At 47.5% G+C, this 22,526-nt stretch overlaps 2 protein-coding genes across 2 annotated transcripts; one reads left to right on the top strand and one right to left on the bottom strand.

The window, feature by feature from the left end:
• Positions 1-8,218: 8,218 nt before the first annotated feature.
• LAJ45_06629 (uncharacterized protein) lies at positions 8,219-10,516 on the bottom strand (the record flags this gene model as incomplete). Its single annotated transcript, XM_046116191.1, has 7 exons — positions 8,219-8,444; positions 9,498-9,527; positions 9,588-9,611; positions 9,669-9,897; positions 9,985-10,079; positions 10,198-10,415; positions 10,463-10,516. 7 exons carry the CDS (start codon positions 10,514-10,516, stop codon positions 8,219-8,221), a joined length of 876 nt encoding a protein of 291 aa, XP_045970394.1.
• Positions 10,517-13,100: 2,584 nt separating this feature from the next.
• On the top strand, positions 13,101-21,483 carry LAJ45_06628 (uncharacterized protein; the record flags this gene model as incomplete). The annotated part of the gene is made up of 23 exons (XM_046116190.1): positions 13,101-13,326; positions 13,470-13,637; positions 13,729-13,754; positions 13,827-14,055; positions 14,155-14,384; positions 14,480-14,748; positions 14,835-15,223; positions 15,323-15,397; positions 15,496-15,777; positions 15,843-15,925; positions 16,249-16,269; positions 16,505-16,639; positions 16,782-17,187; positions 17,254-17,422; positions 17,499-18,057; positions 18,121-18,553; positions 18,660-18,748; positions 18,877-18,973; positions 19,049-19,119; positions 19,182-19,275; positions 19,332-19,549; positions 19,626-20,030; positions 20,098-21,483. The coding sequence occupies 23 exons, from the start codon at positions 13,101-13,103 to the stop codon at positions 21,481-21,483; spliced, it is 6,060 nt and encodes a 2,019-aa protein (XP_045970393.1).
• Between the last annotated feature and the right edge of the window lie 1,043 nt (positions 21,484-22,526).

Here is a 22,526-nt window from a genome sequence, read left to right as displayed (position 1 = left end):
GTGTAGTAAGTGGTAGATGTGGACGGTTGGGGAGCAATGTGGTATAAGTTGGAGGGTCTTCTGGGGATTACATACAGAACTGGCCCTCGCGGCCGGATGCTCCCAACCTGGGGAGAAATTGACCGAGGATATTTTATCTGTAAAGAAAAATAAAGAGCAAAAGAAAAAGAAAGGAGAGAGGGATTGGCGCAGCGGATATGTCATGTATGCCGACGTAAAGAGAAGCATCTTCAATATAGTCATAAATGCCTTGTATAGGTAGACTCCGCTCCTAAAAGTCATCTATAGCATGCTGCAAGAGGGCCCCCGTTAGAGTATCGCTGGCCATGAGTCTAGTACAGAGTAAAACTAGTGGAGAAGGTGGTACATAGCCCTTCTTCTCTTCGTTCGGTTTGTTACCTTCCGGTATCATATCATGCATCAAAGCTCTGGTAATGATTCGGTACGAAAGCGAGATATCGATGTCTATCTGTGGGTCTATATCTTGATGTGTCGTGTTCGACCTGACTGCTGCCTGTTCAAAACGTCTGGGGGTATATCATGACATGTGTAGAAGCTAATATAAATATATTGCGCGCATTATATATCTTGATGTTTAGAGGGAGGCTTCGAGCCGTTAGTTAGATATCATTTTCTTTCGACGATGCGCCCCACGCATCCATTTCGAAATAATCCGTTATTTCTAGCGAGTAGAGGCATATCTGCTCTAATCAGAGTGATAATAGCGCTAGGAACATATACAGATAGATACAGGACTAGATACTTTTTTGGAGCTTCAGTTCAGAACCGCTTCTCGAGAAGTACGAGTGATAGTAGGTGACGTCAATCGTTAAGCACATTTTCCCCAATCCTCTGTATATATGGCATGCTATAGCACTATAGTTTACTTCCCCGATACCTTTTGAGTGCAAGTGGTGAAGATCTAGAAATAACCGTACCTTCACACCAATTAACCCCGCTCCCCACCTAGAGGATAAGTAAGTCGGGAAGGGGAATATCATGGATTTCTTATAATTACACCTCGAGCTAAACTTCTGTCTTCATGACCACCGAATATCAACTAATATAATCAAGCTGGGTGTGAGTGGGGGATGGTAACTCTGGAGGATTGAGTGGAAGGTCTCTTACATCTAGATCTCCCCCCTGCAGTTGACGTGTCACGTTCTCGTAAATACGCAGTGGGGAAACGGCTTCCGTCCCTCGAGCTCATGAGTGTATCTCGGGGTGCGCGCTCTACATTAAACATACATGTAATATTGTAACTGCTCTGCTCAAGTGCATTGTTCGAATCTTGGCTGCATACATGTAGCTACTCTATATAGAGTTACCCCTCGCTTACAGGGATTCCCTGGAATACTCTATTGAGACGTCTTCTCAACAGCGGTTACATGCATATCTCCAAAAACGAAACATTCTCGCGTAGCTAGCACTCGAGCCGGCTGTCATCGAATACTCTCAATGCATGCAGAAGACTTTACATACATGTAAATGTACTACACGGTTCGGAGATAAGCTTTTGCAAGACGCCGATGGCAGCACAGGATGCACCTCGCGATATCGGGATGATCGCCTGCTGAGATAAGGTACACACAGGTGAAGTAGGGTAGGTACATACAATCCAGACGTTTTTTCTTGCTTTCTTTTTCTTTGTCAAGAGACTATGGCGGGGGACACCTTGAGACGGAGTGGTTTCGGGAGTCAACCTCAACCGCCAATGACTTTCCCCAACCACACCCTAATTTATTTTTCTCTCTGTTATTCGATAGTTCTGCTTCTTCTATACAACGTGACAGAGCCAGATTAATTCTATCTTTCGTTGTGGTGGTGCTATGAATATTCTAAAAGCTGGGTTTTTGGTGGGGACCCAACCAATGTCGCGCCCATAATTACCTATTTGGGACAGGTAAATTACCCGATTAGGAAGCTCTACATCTAGATACGGCCTTTGAGAGCGCCCAGAGGCTGATTTTGGCGAATTATTATCGGTAAATTGATTAAATAATTACCCGATTGGGAAATTGATCGTCAGAAACAATGCCGCGAACCTCCGTCTCAAGGTGTCCCCCGCCATACATGTCAAGTCGTAAGTCTAGAATATGTACAGCTACCTATTCCAATACAGAGCAGTGGACTTGCAGTTAGCGCTTAAAGTCAATTGATGGATCTTGTCATGTCGTTAATTCGGTAACCTTCTAGTATCCAGCTTTGAAAATTAAAGCAATTAACACGCACCTGATACAACGACAGAAAATTGCTCCCCAGTGTTCCCTCCATAACGGCGGCGTTGCCTTGGCGGAAGTCGAACACTCTCATGATCTCAATCATCCTCACGGGCCCTTTCTTGATCGAAACTATCCTCCAATTGGCGATATGAGGCCATATATCTGCAGGTTTTTTGAATTTTCCAGCTGAAGTAGATCATTCCCCGCATCATGTCTTACTTTTTAACCGATCAATGTCCAGGGGAAAATAATCGCTCTACTGCATCTGCGGCACTTCCCATCCCGCTGCGGGTTAAGATCGTAAGCCGGCCGTGCAAACTCTCCAAGAAACTCTGCATTTAGGTACGGTTATTTATACAATCTAACCCTAACCCTGAAGATGACTGGCTGATATCAGGTCACATCGCGTGCCCGTGATGATCCATAGACTACTATTACCGAAAAAGCGGCGTGGTGATATCTATTAATTTGACAGTCACGACGAGTGGGTCTATCGGAGAAGAAATAACAAACGGTAACCTATATTCTAAAGTGGCTCGCCCGCAGGATGAGTTAGCCGTGCTACTAGCAAAGATTTTCTGAGCAGGTTAACACCTCAGTATATTTTTACGGTTAACAGAAGGAAATTTCAATAGGAGAAATGTGCAGGGAAGTACATGCATTTCGGCGTAGAATGCGTAATATACATGCAGTGATTTGTTGTACATACTTATAAAACGCACTGAGGTGTTGATGGTGTACACTTATCTTATTTGATGCCCATTGCTAAAGAATTTTTAACAACACTATTGTTACTAGCTATGGATGACTCCTACTTTTTCCATTCCAACCATCTGGTCGAAGCTTACAAACCCCATTTATGGTATCGTTCTTGTTTTAGAAAGTACAGCTATGATATATATATATATATATGTATTATTGCAATTTGATGACACCGACTTAAACTTCGGGCACCGGACACAATCTCATACCAGGTACGTGTAGCTGTTGAACCATTATTATGAGGGGGTAATAACCAGCGTTTCCCTGCTGTCATGTTGATTCAAATTCAAAAACGACTCTAACCGGCGGTCAATGATCGACGAAACAGGAAATCCCGTGGGCCAAGCGTGCTAGGCCCCAGGGGATATTATGTGTCTTTATCTTCAGGGAGTAGCACATTCAAGTAGACTGATGAAACTCATTTCAGCATCCCACTAAGTCTCTGAACTACTTTGTAATGAAGGCTTGCACTTCGGCTTAAGCTTCTGTCAAGGTACATGTAGACTAGAGATGTCAGTCGACCGGCACCTTCCACCAGCGAAAGGGAACCGTAAGATGTATAGACGTATGCATGTGTACATGTAGCCTTCTGTGTAATGTGACATTTCGCCCAACATAGAAAGGGCTACTTTGCTTAGGTAATCTACCGGCTGCACCTAGTACCTCGGAACAGAGCTTGCCATGCCCGCGTACTTTCCCGAGTCACATGGAATCACTCGGTCACACGACATCACTCGGTTAGAATTACCTAAACATTTTTTTTTTTTTTTTTTTTTGTTTAATTCATTAATTGCATGCAACTTTACAGTTATGGCAATACTACCTAAACATTTTTGTATGTCGTACACATCAACTCTCATATCAATTCAACTCCCATCTGTGTCTCTCACTAACTCTAGATCTATCTCCCTAATTGTAGCCCCTACTTTCAAGTCCATCACCAATGATGAATAGTAACCGGCCCAGTTGAATCAGTTCAACATATATATATAGTGATGGTTTTTTCTAGTGCAAAGTATCAACCCTTACGTACGTACTGCTGCTAAGGAAAGAAGCTTAAGAGCGTATATTTATACGGCCACTTTCTGGGCTGGTAATATCGAGCTCGCTGTAGACTTGTTCTGATAATAATATAGTATGATTAATGCCCGTCCAGCGTACACCTGCGCTATGCCGTCAACAGCTCTAGCTGGTTTCGCAGAAGGGTTGGAATTGGGTATGCCTGTCTTTGAGGAGAGTCGGGAGAACGAACCTTGATCATCATACTCGGGTCCAAAGGTGATATTTTTTGATGTATGCGGGAATCTAGAGGCTAAGCATGGCTGGCTGGAAAAAACTTGCCTTCGTGCGCTACTGACTCTAGAAGCCCGCTAGGTGCGGCTGCCGATACAGACCGTTTCCGGCGATCCTCCTCTCACCGGCTGCCTGGGTGGCCCAAAGATCGGGATACTTTGTAATAAACAAGCGGTCTAGTAGCAGCTGACATAGAATGGTGCCAGGCATACATTAGCTCATCAGGTGAGAGGAAACCTGTTAATGCGTGCCCCATATGCCCTAGATCCTCTCGTGTGGTGAAAGTACTCCCTCGTACGTGCTCATATATATATATCATATACGTTGATGTATTTGAGAAGGCGAGACTGCATCTGTGGTGTGGTCTGTAATGGTATTGATATACGATAATAAAGACCCACAGCCAGAGTGTAAATATAATGCAAGATCAGTTTAGTACTCCAACCAAGCTCGGCTTCGTTCAACCAGCGCTCGATTATATCTGAGAATTATACAGTGTAAACGGATATACAGCTAGGGGCTCCTAACCCTGTGGGTTGAAGGGCCATCCACCCGGTTTTCGTCACCCCCCCCCCCTTTCCCCCGCACCCGGGTTCTCTTTTATTTTGCACTCCAGGCTTTCTCGGTGGTCCGACGGCAGCATTACCGAGGGTCAGAAAAGGCTGAGCTGCGCGTAGTGATGCACACGATACAAAAAGTCTCGAGACTTTGTTTTTTTAGACGATACGAGAGAAGACGAGACCTGTAGGCGGGCAAGACAATTTGTCTCGAGACTGATCAGGACGGTCTGGAGACGTCTCGAAACATATTAAAATGTTGAAAAATGGAGATCTGAGACGTAAATTAATACGTATAGTTCTAGGCCATAAATCATGGGAAGGCGGCGTAGCAACCTCCCGGGCAACCACGACTACCCACCCAGCAACCACAATTGATCCTTTGGAGAGCTGGTTTTTTGTATAGTTGTTAAATAGTAGCTAAATAAAAATAATTTGACATTTAATATTTTGTGTACCAACCCTTGCCTTTATAACAGCTCTATTCTCCTAGGCATGCTCTCAACTAACTACCAAATAAATCATCAGGTAACAGTTCCCAGCAATGAATGAGACCTTCCTCCACGAGGGTCTTTAATACTTAAGGTGATCTAGTACCATATGCCAAATGGGGGTACTGTTGATGGTAAAGCTTCTTGAGGTGTACCCAAACATGTTCAATGGGATGGAATAGGCAAGCCAGTCCTCCAGAACATCTACCCTATTCTCCTCCAACCAGAGTTGTAAGACTCCGGTTTTTTGCCACAGCAGGGAGGCTGGTCATTCCCTCCTAGCTGTCTGGCGGGGTACATGGTCTCTGGGCGCCATCGGTAGTGGTGAAATATTTTGTGTTCAGGCGTTGCGGCCTCGCGCCTTCCCATGGCTTATGGCATGGCGCTGTATACAGGGGTGCCGGAAAGTGATGCAACGACTCAATTTACTACTCATGATTTCAACCACATGCAACCCAACTTTGACTTTAACGAAGCAGCGATATATAGTATGTAAAGTAAAGAGAGTATGAAGAATTCATCAATCGCATCAAAATGAAAGAAATTACATGTAAGGTGGTTGCGAATTCACTAAGACCTCACCCTATATTTCCAAGCCGTTGCATCACTTTTGGGTACCCCTGGGCACATATATGAATTTAAGAACGTTCAAACCTAACCCTAACCCTAACCCTAACCTCGATTTTATTCTGATATAGTCTAGTGCTCGAGCTGCAGTCTTGAGACTTTGCGTAATACCTGCCCTATATCTCTTTAACCCCACGAGACCCGCGCTTCCCAGATGCGGGACAAGACGAGATCAATAGAAGTCTCGTCTTGTCTTGTGTGCATCACTAGTTGCGCGCCTAGCTCCTCCTTACAAAACATTTCCTGCTTCTGCTAAGGCCATTCAGTGCTTATCCCTCTTCGTTCTGTATGTTCCTAAATATTATCTCTAATCGATCCGTGAAGGTTTGGCCAGGAGGGATGAAAGGACTGATTAGGTATAGATATGTCCTTGTCGCTGGTAGAGCACTCCCGGCTAGGGTGACACGGGTTCCTGCATCTGTCAAGCGTCCATACCCGTTCACTTTGAACAATAGTGTGTCCTTTTCATCAGCCGTGTCCCATATCGCAGGTTTGCAGGTCGTCCAGACCCATTGAAATCGAGCTCAGAACCTGTTTTATAATAACCTCATGTTATTAACCATGGCGTCTTCCAATGGCCGAGCATAGATCTATCATCTAGTAAGGTAACCTAGTCGAAAATAAGAGGGATCGAGACATCTACTATCCCCTCATCTATTACCGGTAATCACAACATGATAGACACAATTTCAACAATAAGTTGTGTACACCATCACCTTTGGCATCAATTTCGCGTGACAAGTAGGTCGATTTTGCACCGCCAGTCGATCAGCGGTTCCAGCTATCTCGTACCTAGCTAAACTCCTTGGCGGCAATGTTCGTACCTCACGTAGCTTCTTCGTAGTTATGATGGAAGTGCACACCCGATTATTGACCAATCAGAATCATAGAAGGTCTGGGCACGAGACAGCGGTTCCAGCTAGTCTCTAATTTCGGATGTTGAGCCACCGATTGCCACAAGTTCTGAAAACAGACGAAGGGATGGCAGGAAACTTCTCGTTTGGCACAGTATGCATAGTTCTCGCCATGATGAACCGGGTAATCCGCATAGTTCTATTCCGGCTTGGTAAAGGGGTAGATTCTCCAGTCTGCCTGGTGGAATTGGCGTTCCATAGGCAAACGGGTCGACTTGGTGGGAAAGGTGGAAGACCCCCCTCCACTTCCGGGGCACCCCATGATACCCTAACGACACCTGTTATCGGAAGAAAGATGGTCCTCGTGAAACCTAAGGCTAGGAAGGAACCAAAACAGAACCGCAGATCCCACTGGCGGGGGAACCGGTAGACGATGGTAAACATAGTCTCGCCGCATCTCGCGGTGATCACACACTCTGACGGGGTTGATCGGTAGATCTATACACGTCCAGGACAGATTTCATCACGAGAATTCCCGAAACCAGGGTATTATATGCAAGAAAAACGTAGCAAATAGTTTCAGATGGGATATAGTTACCTCGAACTCGGTAAATATCACTAGGCTATTAACTGAACTAATTCTGTTTATTAATGAAGCGATCCCAAGCCGAACCACACCCCACTGATAGACAAATCAAGCATTTCTGAAACTAGCTCTGCTGGTCAATTAAGGTGACCCCTTCAGCATCTGCATAATTGGTATGATAACCCGTTGAGCAATCATTGACTACATCTGGGGATGAAAAAGTTGACAGCAGGCCAGAGTATCTGCACCAAATTGGCACCTAGATGAACGCCTGAGTCTGCAACCAAACTGACACCTGGGATATTATAAAATATTAGGTAGGTATGCAGGCGGCTAAAGGTGAAGTTAGCGCTACTTGGGTAAGGCGACCGCAACGGAAAATCTACCCGAGTGATAGATTGTGATTAGAACTCCGAGTGATAATCAGTGACGGAAAGCCACCGTCGCTTATAGAAAATTCATGCACCTTCCAGGTGGACATGTATAGATAATCCTACCGGCCTGCCCGCAAAGCTATACAAGTTGTAACTCCTTTTTAAAGGTCTGCCTCATTTTTGGCTGCCTGCGGATATATTTCTCTAGGCCAGAGAGGTTTTGGTGGGGTCGTTCGGGGTCGTTCGGGTCGAGCCATTTACGTGGGGTCGTCCCCGACGCGCTAAAACTATTTCCGGTGCGGAAATAACCGCGCCATACTGGCAGGTGGAGGCAGCGCCGGAGGCATTAGTCTAGGTGCTGCAGGTGCAGCGCCTGCAGGTGCAATTGGGCATCAAAATAGGCGCAAATAGGTGTCACCTAGGCGTCGATTTAGGTGCCTAAATAGGTGCATCTAGGTGCACCTGGAGGCAGCGGCGGAGGTGGCGGAGGTGCCAGCGGTGTAGGTGGAGGCGGCGGTGGAGGCGGAAGCAGCGGCGGAGGTGGAGGCGGAGGTGGAAGTGGAGGCGGTGCACGTGCAGGCGGTGTAGCTGCAGGCGGTGCAGGTGGAGGAGGTGGCGGAGGTGGCGGAGGTGGGTTTGCGGCGAGAGAAAGGTGTCGTTTGCGGATTGCGGATTTCGCTGTGGAATGGCACTACGGTCCTTAGTGCCTGCACCCATTACGGTAGATACACTGATAAATAGCCCAGAATTTAAATTCCGGGTTTGTGTGAAGCCCCGTAAGGATTCGCGGTCTTGGCAGGAATTTCAGAATTGTTCGCATGAAAGCTGCTTATACAGCTCATTCAAAAATTGAACGTCTCATTCAAGACCCAAAAGTATATAATCGTGAACCAAATGGTAAAGGGGGGGGGGGCTGATAATGGCAATTTTTGTTCACTTATAATTATGAAAGAGAACTATACTATTATTACTCAAAATAGAGATGGATTACTGATCCTATGCATCTATTGACCGTTGGATTTGTTTCCCATAGCCCCGGTTTAAACAATTGGGAGGTGTACGTGTAAGCTCGAAGTGTTCATCAATACGTCCCCATTGCCGGTCCCCCTCACATACACCCCTCCCCCCCCCGGGGCTGTTTAATCAGTGATATTCCTCACCCTGATCGTTCGTTTTATCTCTATATATGTAACCTGCTCAGAAAGGTCGACCATTTTTTGCCTTTCTTTTACTACCTGCGTTAAGTACCCCTTCCCAGTATCTCAAATCGATTGTTTTTTTACGGTCTTGATAACGGCTTAAGCTACTGTGACTGATACACAGCCTCGCAAATCCTCTTACGACTGTGGTAGGAGCAAACATCCTCCTACGAGGCCCAATAAGTGCTCAGGCCCAGGGCATCTACCTTAATAGGGCGATTATTGTACATCAAAATGATACAGCCCGGTCAGTCAACTGGAATTCTCTCTCTGAGGTCTACGTACTCTGTGGGGGGGGGGGGGGGGGGTGGGGTCACGGGAAAGATCCTCAACCAGCAAAAATTGCTCAAATCGACTAACTCCCAAAATCGGTTCTCAAGATTTATACCCAAGGGATAGGTTCTATCAATCTAAGGATTTCTAATTAAACAATCCTTTATTTCATATCTATTATGGTTGTGGAGTTATACTTGTCCCATACAAAATCTGGTTGCAATGTAAAATCACAGTTACTTTTGTCACCCAGCTATACCTTGGTGCGAGGATATTACCGGGTTTAGAACTGGTAGAGGGAGCTGTAAGTTGACTGTATATGTGAAAGCATAAGGCGGGGTATAGCTACCTGGGGACGTCTGCACTATTGACACTGGCTCGACTTAGCAACCGAATTAATAAGAAACCCAAAGGGGAAAGTTGAAATTACCTTGGGAAATTGCCTTGACCTTCTGCATCCCGCTTCCTCTTCCTGCCCGCCGTCTTGCCCCTGGCTGCTCGTAGTGCCCCAGATGTTCCCTTCATAAGCCCCGCTAGCGCGTTCACCGGTGCCGTATTAAGGTCGATCTTTGAGTGATTGAACGAGTTTTGATGACCACACCCGCCGGTGGCACGTTCTGTCGGTCGCGCTACTCGCGCGCAAGACGCCTGTTGTGCCCCTAGACGCAGTAATTAGTGCAGTTACACCCCCACCACTCACACACCCCACAAGTGGGTAGCTTAAGGCGACCAAACAGCAGACAGACCGCGCAGATCATCTGTGCCCCAGTGGGAACCAGCACCGCGCTGCGCGGCACGCTTAACACCAGACAGATCTGCAGTATCATCTGATGCAGCGGTACTAGCTCAAGTGGGAAACAGCACCGCGCTGAACACCAGACAGATCCGCAGTATCATCTGGTGCGGCGGTGCTGGGTATATCAGTGATAAAGTTCTCCGACCCTCACCAGAAGACCTACTGCCTGAAATCCTTTGAGAAGTGCAGCTGCCTTGACCTTCTTCTCGACCGCGGTGTTGGCAGCGTCCCTGGGGAGAGTGTGAGGACCCACGAGCTTGTAAGGTATGTGTAGGTGAGTGATGGGTTACTTGTAAGGTAGTCGAGCATTCCCCATTGACCTATGGGCGTGAAGTGAAGATAAATGTCGGCGGGGGCTTGGTTAGCACTAGGGGCTGCTGGCTGGAAGATGTTAACGCGGCAAAGAGCATTGGGGGGGGGGGGTATACTGGAGGGGGACAGTCACGATTGGAGCGTGGAGGGAGAGATGGGCTTGAGGTCATATTGTGTGCAGACGTGTGTGTGCATGTGGGGGTGATGATCAATATGGTTGGGTGGGTACCGGTAGTGCACTATAGTAGATCTGCAAATATACGATTATAATGAGTAGAGTAGCTTGAAAGTTGTTTTTGGTGCGTACCCTGATGTTAGCGAGGGTATAAGGGCTATGGTTAAATTAATTTTCTCTAGAATTTTCAAGTCTCCATATGTACAGTACGATGCCAGTCGTGAGCGTCAGGCGCAACCAGATTTCCACAACCTTTTCACGGCGGGTTGGTACACAAGATATTAAATGTCAAATTATTGTTATTTATCTACTATTTAACAACTATACAAAAATTCAGCTCTCCAAAGGATCAATTGTGGTTGCTGTGCTGGTACCCGTGATGGTTCGGGGGGCGTTGCGACGCCGCGCCTGACGCTCACGACTGGCATCGTACTGTACATGTACATGTATATGTATATACAAGTAGTTTCCGGCCTTCGGCCGGTACTATATGTATATCAATCAGTCTAATATAGAGGCAAGCCGCTTTGCGGCTTATTTGTCTCTTTGCCTCTCAGGCCGCTGCGCGGCCCACGACCCCTCCTGGCAGGCAAAATCCATCACTATATCTAGATCTGATCTGGTCAATATGTTACTTTTCTGATATATTATCCCCATATATCAATGGATAAGTCAGACAATTTCTCCAGTTAAAACTACAGGAATATCCCTTTAACAGCTACCAAACCGCTAAAATTGAACCACTATCAATTCCCAGAACCAGTAGCAACCCTATTAACACTCTAACACCACTCAGCACAATACCCTATGTTAATATCCAACACAACATGTTTCAAGTGAAACAAAAACATCTCTCAATGAACCAATCAGAAGACTATAAAAGCACATTGGATATGCAGGTTATAATTATATACTTAGTAGATATATGTATGCATTAATTGATCCATTGTTGGACCGGATCAATTAAATTAAATCCCTATATATACCTTATACGAGCTCACAGGGCCGGGCCGGTTGTCGCTGAATTCTAGGGGTGCTCCGCCAGCTCGCGATCGTGAGTTACTTTTGATATCCTCAGTTGGTCCCAGCTCTCTTCCCAGCTCCTGTGTGTTTTCGTTGACTAATTCATGGAATAGGATACAGCGAGATCGGGCCTCTGCTGTTGGAGGATTGGGGCGTAAATCATACCGAGACATTGAAAGCTAAAATGTGAGAAGTTGGAACTCCGGGCAGACAGTACTCACAGCTATTGATTGAGGTAATTGCGAGTAAGGCTGTGCTTCCTATGATAAAGGAAGATATGGGTATTTCAATTGACAAAGCTAACTATTTAGGAAGGTATGTAGCCATGTGGCAACGGACTATGGCCTGATGGACGGGGGGAGGGGGTCCTACGATGCGGAGGAGAGTGAAAGCTACCAACCGTACCAGTACTTCGAGACGAGCTACAAAGGACAAGAAAAAAACGGTTTTTTTGAATCGTATCTTGGGAGGAACATAAAGACTATTCATCATCATATGTATCAATCGTGTTTCATTGTCTGTCTTGTCAGGATTAATAAGTCGAGAATATGAGCTTTTATCAGGGAAGTCAAGAATGTACCTAGTATTGCCCTTAGTATTTATACTCATATTATCGTTCAATACGAATATGCATCGGATCATTTATCCACGAGCCGTTAACTTTTAGTTCACAGGCTTTCTACTCTATGATTCATTGATGTTTGAATGCACGACCTATTCAGAACTAGTACCCCTTGATTAATAGGATAACCGGCCGGTTTGGCAGCATTGATCGCTGAGTGGCGTTTACCACCGAGTCAGAGCAGTTATCACGGAGACACCTGCTGGGTGTATCGAGCTGTACAGTAGAAGACAGACCTAGATGTCTACTGCTGACGTCGACACTTAAGAGTGGGAGAACATTAGTGATAATATTAATCTTGGGTTCAATTCAATTGGGCAATTGTTATTCTACCTACTGGCGGCCTTAAAGGCAAGGACTACGTTAATTTGATAATGAGACCAGCACTCTACCCATTTTACAAAGAAAGTTACAGAGCAACACACGAGGCTATTGTGATGGGGGATTGTGCCCCTCCGCATAGGTCTAGGGCTGCTATAGCTAATGCATGTCTCAGCCCAGGCGCGTGCGCCGTGCGCGTTCCGTCGCTTATTACCTACCGCTCTATGTAACGTTTTTGACCGAGTACCGTGTCAGACCTAGAATCGGGTCGTACTAAAATCTCCATACAAATTTTGGAGGCGAAAAGGCTCGGCAATAACCACGACCAGATTTGTATGGTAACGACCCGATTCCCAGTCTGACACGGCACTAGGTCGGAAAGGTTACCTCGAATGAAGTAACAATTCGTATTAGTATTCACATATGGTTTGCTGACCGGTTTGTTGGTTGGTTTGTTGGTTGCCTGAATATTATTAAGTTTGTTAGCCAGAGGGGGTAATGATCACCTGCCCACCCAAATATCTATCTAGTCTCTCCACGTCCCTACCACTATTTTCTCCGTCTCTCCTAACTTCCCTTCCCTCTCAATAGCTAGCTCACATAATTAACCGCAATGGACAATAATGGCACCGACTATGAGTGGGAGGGTGAGGACTATGCGGTAGATCTAGAGGAGGTAACTGACTTTACATTTGACTTTGAGCAGCAGGCCCAGATGGGGCTGGGTACGGACGAAGACGAGATCTTTATTGACGGTCTTATGGGCGGTGGTATCGGACCGTGGAAAGTATCCTTATCGGCGCAGGCCTTAAAGGACCTCAAGCAGTCGAGGAGTGAGGGTATGTACCTCTATCCATCCACCCATCCATCCTTCCTTCCTTCCTGCTTCTACCCTCCCATCTTCCGGTCTATACATCTATCCTAACTGTAGCTTACTGAATAGGTAATCACCTACACATACTTGGAAAATTGCGATCCCTAGCCAGCGGGGACTGGGTCCGGCGGTCTGTAGCGAGACCGTTTCCCCCATGTGGGCGCGAGTTCCGCGTGCGGCTGTTCCAGGCCCTATACGGAGCTAATGGACGAATTCTATGGCAGGTGGACGTTGGATATGATGACAAGTGCGGCAGCAATAGTCAGATTGTTAGAGGTGTGTATATATATCGGTGTTCCATCATGTTAGATGTTTGTATACAAGTATGGATAATGTATGTAAGCTGACGGTTGCCGACGGTATGCAGTGTGGAGCATCGGCGATGTCAAGGAGGTATATATGAACATGATTCTCCTCTGATGAGGCCTACCAATATAACTGACGATATATATGGTGAATGTACAGATCCAGGCGTCGCTCGACGCTGTAGAACGCTCGCAAAAGACATTTTCTGCCACACGGGTCGAGCGCTGCAAGAGGAATCTTATCGATAAGGCTGCTCGCCTGAAGCTCCCCGTCGTATTTGAATCCAGCTCAGAGGAAGAAAACAGAGAAAATGGCGGGCGAGAGACAGAGCCCGACAGCAGAGATCCGCCTGAGCAAGAGCGTGTGCCGCAGGATATGCTCATATCAGGTCTGTCACTCCCACTGCTAGATATATGTAGCTATATATACATAGTACCTTTGAGAAGTTCTCGCTGAGGAAAAATTAAATCGTTTAATAAACCAATAGGAAGGTTTCATACCCTCACCGTCAACGTCTTTACAAGTATTCTTCAAGGGCAGGGCCACTCTGATTTCCCATTCGACGTCACTGGCCCTGAAGCTACAATCATCAAGCACAAGAACGCGACCTTCATTCTTGGCCGCAGCGGGACGGGGAAGACGTCATGCCTCTTGTATAAGCTCATGTGCCGCTATCTGGCGCGGAATATAGTGATGCAGGAAGAGCCAATACGACAGGTATTCCTCCCACTGGCCACCTTTTCATGTTGGGGGGGGGGGGGTGTATTTGGCGGTGGCTGACCTGTTTGGTATATATCTACACACATACATAGTTGCTCCTAACCCGCTCCGAACCACTCGCACGAAAGCTCCAGAGTGACGTGAAGCTCCTCATCGATACACAACTCTTACGTGTGGCCGATTATCCCCATGTTTATGGCGATGTTATCGGTTATGAACACGGAAACGGTACCCCCGGCCAGATCGACAGCATGGACATGGACGCCGACACCACCGAAGACCTTTTCTCCTTACGCACCGACAACTTTCCGTTTGTGTGTACATTTGACCACTTCTTACGAAGGCTTGAGAATACTATAACGTACTGCCCCCTCCCTTCCCCCCGAGTTTGAGTGAGTGGTTTGTTTAGTGCCATTTTTAGTATGATGCATGAATTAATGTCTGTAGGGCCAATGACCGAACAAGCATCTCCCCCCGTCGCCTTATCGACTATACCATCTTCCGCGAGGCCTACTGGCCGCGCTTTCCCCCCAGATCCAAGGGCCACCTCCAGTCAGACATGGTCTTCACCGAGATCATGGGCGTACTCAAGGGTGGCAGTGCCCCACTGTCTAGGCAGGAGTATATCGACACTAGTGCTAGGATCGCACCGACGTTCACAACGGAGGAGGATCGCCAGGCGGTTTACACTCTTTTTGAGGGCTATGAGAAGAGGAAAAGGGCGCAGGACGAGCAGGACGGGATCGATAGGGTGCGGAGTGTAATGAGGGTTTTGGAGCGCAATCAGGTGGTGAGGGGAATTCTGCTGGGGATGTTTGAGGAGGTCTATATTGACGGTGAGCATGCATATGAGTCTGTTTGAATTTCATGCTATTCCCATCGTTGGCAGGGTATCTGCAGGATGTCAGAACTGATTTGGGCAAACCTATCTGCAGAGGTCCAAGATCAGCGCCCGCTCGAAATCTCCCTGCTCTTAACATTGGTCCAGAACCCGCGCGGAATCCACTTCGGTACGTACAGTCATTGCATTACAGTCTCTCTCTCTCTCTCTACCCCCCTATCTCCCTCTCTCTCGTTGCAAATACTCTATTAATTAACTCATGCACAGCCGGCGACAGCGCCCAATGCATCTCGCAAGATAGCACCTTCCGCTTTGCCAATCTCAAAGCCCTCTTCTTCAACCACTTTTCGGGCCATCACTCCACCACCATCGATCCCTCCGCGGCGAAAGCAACGCGGTTCACACTCTCGCACAACTTTCGCTCACATCAAGGGATACTGAGGCTTGCGTCGTGGGTGATGGATAAGCTATGGAGGGGATTCCCGGACTGCGTGGATAAGCTCCCGCCAGAGATCGGCACGCATATGGGGCCCAAGCCTGTCCTCATTAGTATGCCATTTTGCGCCTCCCCTTAACTTGTAGGGTTCATGCAGTCCAGCTAACATCGAAGCAAGTCGGACCCTCCCTGATCTCGTTCCTACAGGGTGCCGCGGGGGGCACGACCGCGGACGAGATAAGGACGCAGCAGATCATCATCGTACGTGACCGCGCAGTGCAGATAGAGCTTGAACCCCAGCTCCCAGAAGGGAGCATCGTATTCACTGTCCTGCAAAGTAAGGGGATGGAGTACGACGATGTGTTTTTGTATGAGTTTTTCAGTCGCAGCCCGTCTCTCGGGGGTTCAGGAATATGACAGAGGGGGGTGGGTGGGTGGGATATGCGTCGATGCATGCGGTATGTTGACATCCACATCCGAGGGTGGTATGATTTGGGCTTTTTTCTCTTTTTACTTTTTCTCCTTTCTTGTGGCTATAAATGGATAGCTGACGGATGGAGCGGATGGGATTCACGGATTCATAGAGTATGTGCAATGAGCTGAAGGTAGGCACTAGGGGGGGTGAATCTGGCTATGTTATATATAGTGGTAGGTAATAAGTGATGGAACGACCTGAGACATATAATGATACCTGCTTTGGGCAAAACGCCACCAACATACGGTGTTTGCAGGTACCGGTATCTCGGGTCATTCAATCACTTATTACATGTACCTACCGCTGTACATTAGGCTGGCTATGAATATATAAGGACTAACAGCACTCCAATTGCAATTATCTAGAACCTGTATGTCGCAATCACTCGCCCTCGCAGTCGACTATTCATTCTGGAGAGCGACCCCGGCTGCATTCCGGAGCTACTCACAGAGCATGTGCCGGTGCCGCTCGTGGTTGTGAAGCGTTTCAAGAATCAAGATGTACGTATATATATATATATATCTACCCCAAACCTGATCTCCTCTTCTTCTTCCATTTATTCTGTGTTCGTTCATTGGTGCGTCTCAGGCTGTCTGTAATGGGACTAATTATTAACGGTGCCCATGTGATATGTACATATAGCTACTAGATCTTTCGCACGAGGTCCGCCAGGGCAGCACCCCCTCCTCTGACCCACAAGTATCCCAAACAGGAACAACGGGCTCGGGGCGCGGCGCAATCTTCGACACGGTACGCCCCACCAACACGACCACCGTCCAGCAATGGATCGAAACCGGGGATCAGTGCATGGAGCGGGGAATCTTTGACCAGGCCCTCCGCTGCTTCAAGAATGCCAGGGACCCAGACAAAATCAAGTTGGCATCGGCCAGCTTATCGGAGCAGAGCGGGAAGGAATGTAGCGCAAAAAGAGATCTTTTGGGGATCAAAGTGCACTTCAAGGAGGCTAGTGACAGTTTCCTTGAGTTGGGGATGAAGGAGAGGGCTGCGGCGTGTCTAGAGGCGAGAGGAGACTTTATGAAGGCGGCCGGTACGTTATATATGACTATCTCTGTAAAGATCCGGTAATATGATCATGGGCTGACGTTGGTTACAGAGCTCTACAAGGGGGCGAGGCGGTACGAGAAGGCGGCAAGGCTGTTCAAAAGGGCGGGACAGTATGAGCGCGCAGCGAACGAGTACCTCAGATGCGGGAAGTCATCCATGGGACTATTGGCCCTCTACGAAGGGGAACTGTACGACAGACTCATTTTCGACTTCCACACGTACGTATGATGAGTCCCAACTTTTCGTGTGGCAGAATAAGAAGAACAAGAAGAAGAAGATAACTAACACCCACAGCCACCGCGACAAAATACCGGACAATGACCGACTTACCTATGCGCGGGAGTGCAACAGATATGTACGGCAGAAAGACAAACTCAAGCTCAATCTCAAATCCAGGGCATTAGCCATGTTCACCTCCGACGATGAGAAGGAAGCGTTTCTCAAAGAGTTCAAGTACAACAAGGAGCTCGTTGAGTTCTACGTTTGTCGCGGACGCATCAAGGAGGCACTCCTGCACGCCGTCACGAGCGGCGATTTTGATGATGCGTTGGAGGGTATGATTGAGCGCGGGAGGGACAATAGCGAGGTGGTGATGGTGGTGAAAGGGGTGGAAAAGGAGGATATGCGCCTGGAGGATGTCTTCAATTATGCTCAGACCAAGAGGATGCTCGCCAACATGTCCGGAAAAAGAAAGAGCTTGTCTCTCGACTATAATGGAAGGCATGAGGGAATTGAATGGGGTCGCAAGTGGGAGGAGTTTGTTGCCGTAGCGGGCGAGTACATAATGTCGGGGATGGAGTTGGAAAGAGGATGCATCGAAGAGGAATGGATCAGGGAGTATCTGGACACTATCGTGAGAAAATGGCCATTTTCTTTCTTTTTTATCACTGTAACTGTAACTTACCGGTAATGATAGGTTTCCGTCCATATCGAATACTTCTTGGGATTGGCCAAAGATCTGACCGCCATCCCCCATGCCTATCTCTACGGTCTTGCACAAAAGATAAATGAGATCACTATCCAAGATAATGAGATCTCTACATCTACAAAAGACGATGAGATGTCTAAATCTACAAAAGATCATGGCATTTCGCAGGCCATACTTCTTGCTCTCGGGGTACTGCATATCCCGGGTGAGGCCAAGCCTTACAAAGTGCTGGGATGGTCATGTTTAAATTCCCCCCAGCTTGGCAATAGTGACTTTGAGTACAAGGTAATGGTCAAGAAGATTGTGGAATACCTCACAAAGCGGTTACAGGATGCTAGTCCGCTGGTCGAGGAGAGAGTGAAAGCCCTGTGGGAGGGATCATCAGGGATGGAGACAAAATGTGCCGCGTGCATGGCAAGAGGTTTGCTAAATACTTTCCACTTTTTGATACCCGTTGAAGAGTTGACTGGTTTTTTGGTTTTTTAATTCATTAATGAAGAGTTGACTGGTGAGATATGTATATATAGTGGCATGGGGCGGACCGCAGGTAGAACGGCTAAGCACCAAGTGCTCTCATAATCTCGTCACGAAAGCCCAATTCGAGAAATCTATACAGGTTACTACCCCCGAAACCTGCACCAATCCCCCCCCCCCCCCTTCTCCCCCCTTCCCCCCTCCCCCCACTCAAAGGAAAGCCAAGGGTGACCGATTTATGTATACTATCGCAACTGACACAAGCAACAGGACCTCATTAGAATTCAGTCATCCTTCGCTACCATAGGTGAAGGGTATAAGTTGCTACGGGGCGTCAAAGTCCCCGAGTACCTGCCGCAGCTGAATGGTACCCACTCCCTCCGCGCGCAAACCAAGGTGCTTATAACTTTTACCCAGCCATTCTGACAATTCATGTGCACAGACTACTGGCTTGATGCTCTTCTGAAGAGGCTGACATACCACTCCGCATGCTTTGAGAGTGCCGAGTGTATTGTCAACCTGCGCAGCTGGCTGCATACACTGGAGGCCTCCACCATCGTCTGCGCGCTCCAAAGGCGCTTTCGGAAACGGTGGGTGTCGTGGAAGGCTTTGGGACGCAAGGGGACTTTACGCAACTGTTGGAAGGCTATCAGTTGGGCGTGAACTTGGGTATGTTCTTGGCTTGTTCCTGTGCTCGGTGTTAGGATCATCTAATAAGCTACTAGGCTTGAGACGGAGTGAGCTTGATGCCCTGATAAATATCCGCCGGGCCGAGATTGAGACATATCATGGCGGGGTGCAGGGCGCCGGTGGCAGTCAGCAGAGTCACAGTCAGCAAAAGAAGGAGCATCAAAGTCAGGGAGATGTCATATTCGAGGCTTTCCGACAGTATCGGACATTGCACGAGTGGAAGGACGCATCTCAATGCTCGATGGGGATATTGGTATGTGCTCAGAAATCTGTCCATTGATCTAGCAGTCATGCGTTGTACCTAATCATTTATGCCCTTTCAATTTTAGCTCAACTGGGTCGATCGCCTCCTCATGACCCTGCACGGCATGCTGCAGACTACAAAGTACTTGTCTTTCCATCACGCCTCTGTGATATCCGTCTTTGAAAGCATCCTGACTCTCCTCCTGTTCGCCTCCCAACGTACCAATATTGTCATTCCCGCGTCGTGGAGAAGCCTTCATCTTCCGCTCTGGGCACCAATACTAAGAGACTGTACCGACAACGAGATAGACTGCTATAGGCAGGCGCTGGTTCGGACGATGTATCTCTTCTACAACTGGGTAAGTAACGGCTATGGGAGTGCGCTGCAAGTTGGGTCCCTGCAGAGGCGGTGCTCGGATCTGTGTTTTGTCGTTCTTGTAAACATCGGGACAGGGACGGGGTGTCAGGGGCTATGGGAAATGGCGCCGGAGGTAGAAATCATATATCCCGCTCGGTAGTATATAGATAAAAAAAGAAATCATCTAATCAATCGTCCAGGTCCTCACAAACCAAATCCTGGGCAGATGGGAACGTCTTCGTACACAACCCCACCAGCTGATCGAACAGCTCTATGAGGCCTTCAAACTCTACAATGGGACCGACATACTTATGCTCCATGTCCCTAAGGGACCCTTGGACAAACGAGCCCTCTACTTGTCCTCCTTCGCCACCGTCCAACAATTGCCTCCGCGTTTAGAGCACTTGCCGCCCTCCTGGGATATCCTCTATAGCAAATACCTGATCGCATCCTGGTACCGCCGCCATCGCGATATTCGAGCTGAGTACAAAAAGTACACGGAGAGCGCTACCTGGCAAGCAGTAGGCTGCCTACAGGCTCTCTGTAAAAACCGTCTGCCACTGGCAGCAGTGGTGATGACGGACGGGCTGGCCCTGTACCTGCTACTGCAGGATCTCTGGCGGAGGATAGGTGAGGCGGATGAAAAAGAGAGACAACGCACGGAAAAAAAGGACTTGGTACGAAATGCGCCCCATAACAAAGAGGTGAATGTGGTGTCGGTGAAATCGGAGCAGAAGTGCGCCAAGGGGTCGATGGCAGTTGACCAGATTGCAGAAAGGGTGAAACCAGAGTCGGAGATATTGCACGCGAGGTTACAAGAGCGGAATGCGTTCTTTGACGTAGGTACGACTGTGGATGTGGCGGCGGGGAGATGGAGGGAGAGGTGTAGAGAGGAGATGGCCGCTGCCCGGGAGATAGAAGTAATGCTCAATGACTGGGTAGATAAGCTTGATGGAAAGGGAAAAAAGGGTGACGCCAAAAAGGCGGGAAAGGGCCCCAAAAAGCCAGGGGAAAAGGCAACACCCATACCCCCAGCGCGTGAAGGGAAAGGAGGAACGAAGGGGCAGTTGGCGACTCCGGAATTACCACAGGGCCAAGTTCAAAAGGACATAGGTGGAGAGGAGAGGAGCGAGGCGGCAGTGGTGGGTACTGCAGCGAGTAGGAAAACCAAGCGCAAAGCATGGAAGAAGGAGAAGAAGAAGGTGAAGGTGAAGAAGGAAAAGAAGGAGGAGAAGGAGGAGGAGGAGGAGAAGGAGAAGGGGGAGGAGGAGGAGAAGAAGAAGGAGGAGGAGGAGGAGGAGGAGGAGGAGGAGAAGGAGGAGAAGGAGGGGAAGGAGGAGGAGGAGGAGGGGAAGAAGGGGAAGAAGGGGAAGAAGGAGAAGGAGGGGAAGAAGGAGAAAAAGGAGAAGGAGAAGAAGGAGAAGAAGAAGAAAGAGGGGGAAGGGGGGGGAGAAAGAAGAAAGATAGAAAGAAGTAGGAGGAAGAAGAGTAGCGGAGGAGATGGGGGGCGATGCGCGTTCGTTCATGTATGCAACTATATGCATTTATCAAGCTACGTAATCTTGAAGGCAAATATTGTACTGTGAAGTAGGTGTGAATAGGACTAAGCACACTAAACCTGCCTGTACACGGGTAGAATGCTTCTGGCGGTGTGTAATATGCCAAAAAACTTGCGGAAGGAATATCCCGATGATGGTCGACATATATGGTGCGCACACTCTTAAAGGTGACACGGCCTCTACCAGGCATGGAAATGAATCATTTGATTCGTTTCCCACCAAGCGAATTTTGGGACGAATCAATTAATTCATTTCCCGGGGACGCTTGTGGAAAAGGCATAAAAGATTCATTTCCAAGGCCGAAAATCCCTTTTTTTGATTCATTTCCGCTTATGTACTACCTATTCTGGAGAAGGGTGCATCGTCATCCTAAAATGTCTTTTCTAATGGCTTTTCTAATGCCTTTTCTTATGCCTTTTCTTATGCCATTTCTTATGCCTTTTCTTGATGCTTTTCCTCGGGTTGCTTCGGAACCAGGAATGCCTTTTCCTATGCCTTTTTCTTACCCCCTTTCCGCTGCTGAACCGGGAACTAGAAATGTATTTTCCTAGCGTCAGTAACCCAAAGGTACAGAGCTTAATATATCAATCAACAGCGTAGGTGATAAGATGTGGACTGTCTAATCGCAATCCCACAGGTTCAAACCCGACTCTTTTTTTATTTTTATTTATTCAGTATGAACTTATATATAATTTTTGATTATGGGTAATGTGTTTATTAAAGTAACATGAGACTTAAGATTCATTTCGTGATTCATTTCCCCATAGTAAAAGGATTCATTTCCTTGGTCACTTAAACACATTTCCGATGATTCATTTCACACCAAAGTTTTACGTGAGTATAAGATTCATTTTTTGATTCATTTCAATAGTTGGTAGAGCGGCGGCATATGGAAGTGGAACAATTATGGCTGCAAGATGGACTCATGGACCTATTAGAGTGCATAACTGTCACAACTCGGTCAGGTTTGCTTTTCGGGGGTATAAATGGGTATAATACTTATCCACTTTTTTCAGTCTTGGCACATTTTATATACAAAAATACCCAATTTCAACCTCTGATAACTTTGA

The sequence above is a fragment of the Morchella importuna genome (assembly GCF_003444635.1).
Source record: "Morchella importuna strain M04M26 chromosome Unknown Morimp01GS020, whole genome shotgun sequence".
Taxonomy (NCBI): Eukaryota; Fungi; Ascomycota; class Pezizomycetes; order Pezizales; family Morchellaceae; genus Morchella; species Morchella importuna.
Note: the sequence above shows the minus strand (reverse complement) of the source record. Positions and strands in the feature narration are given on the sequence as shown.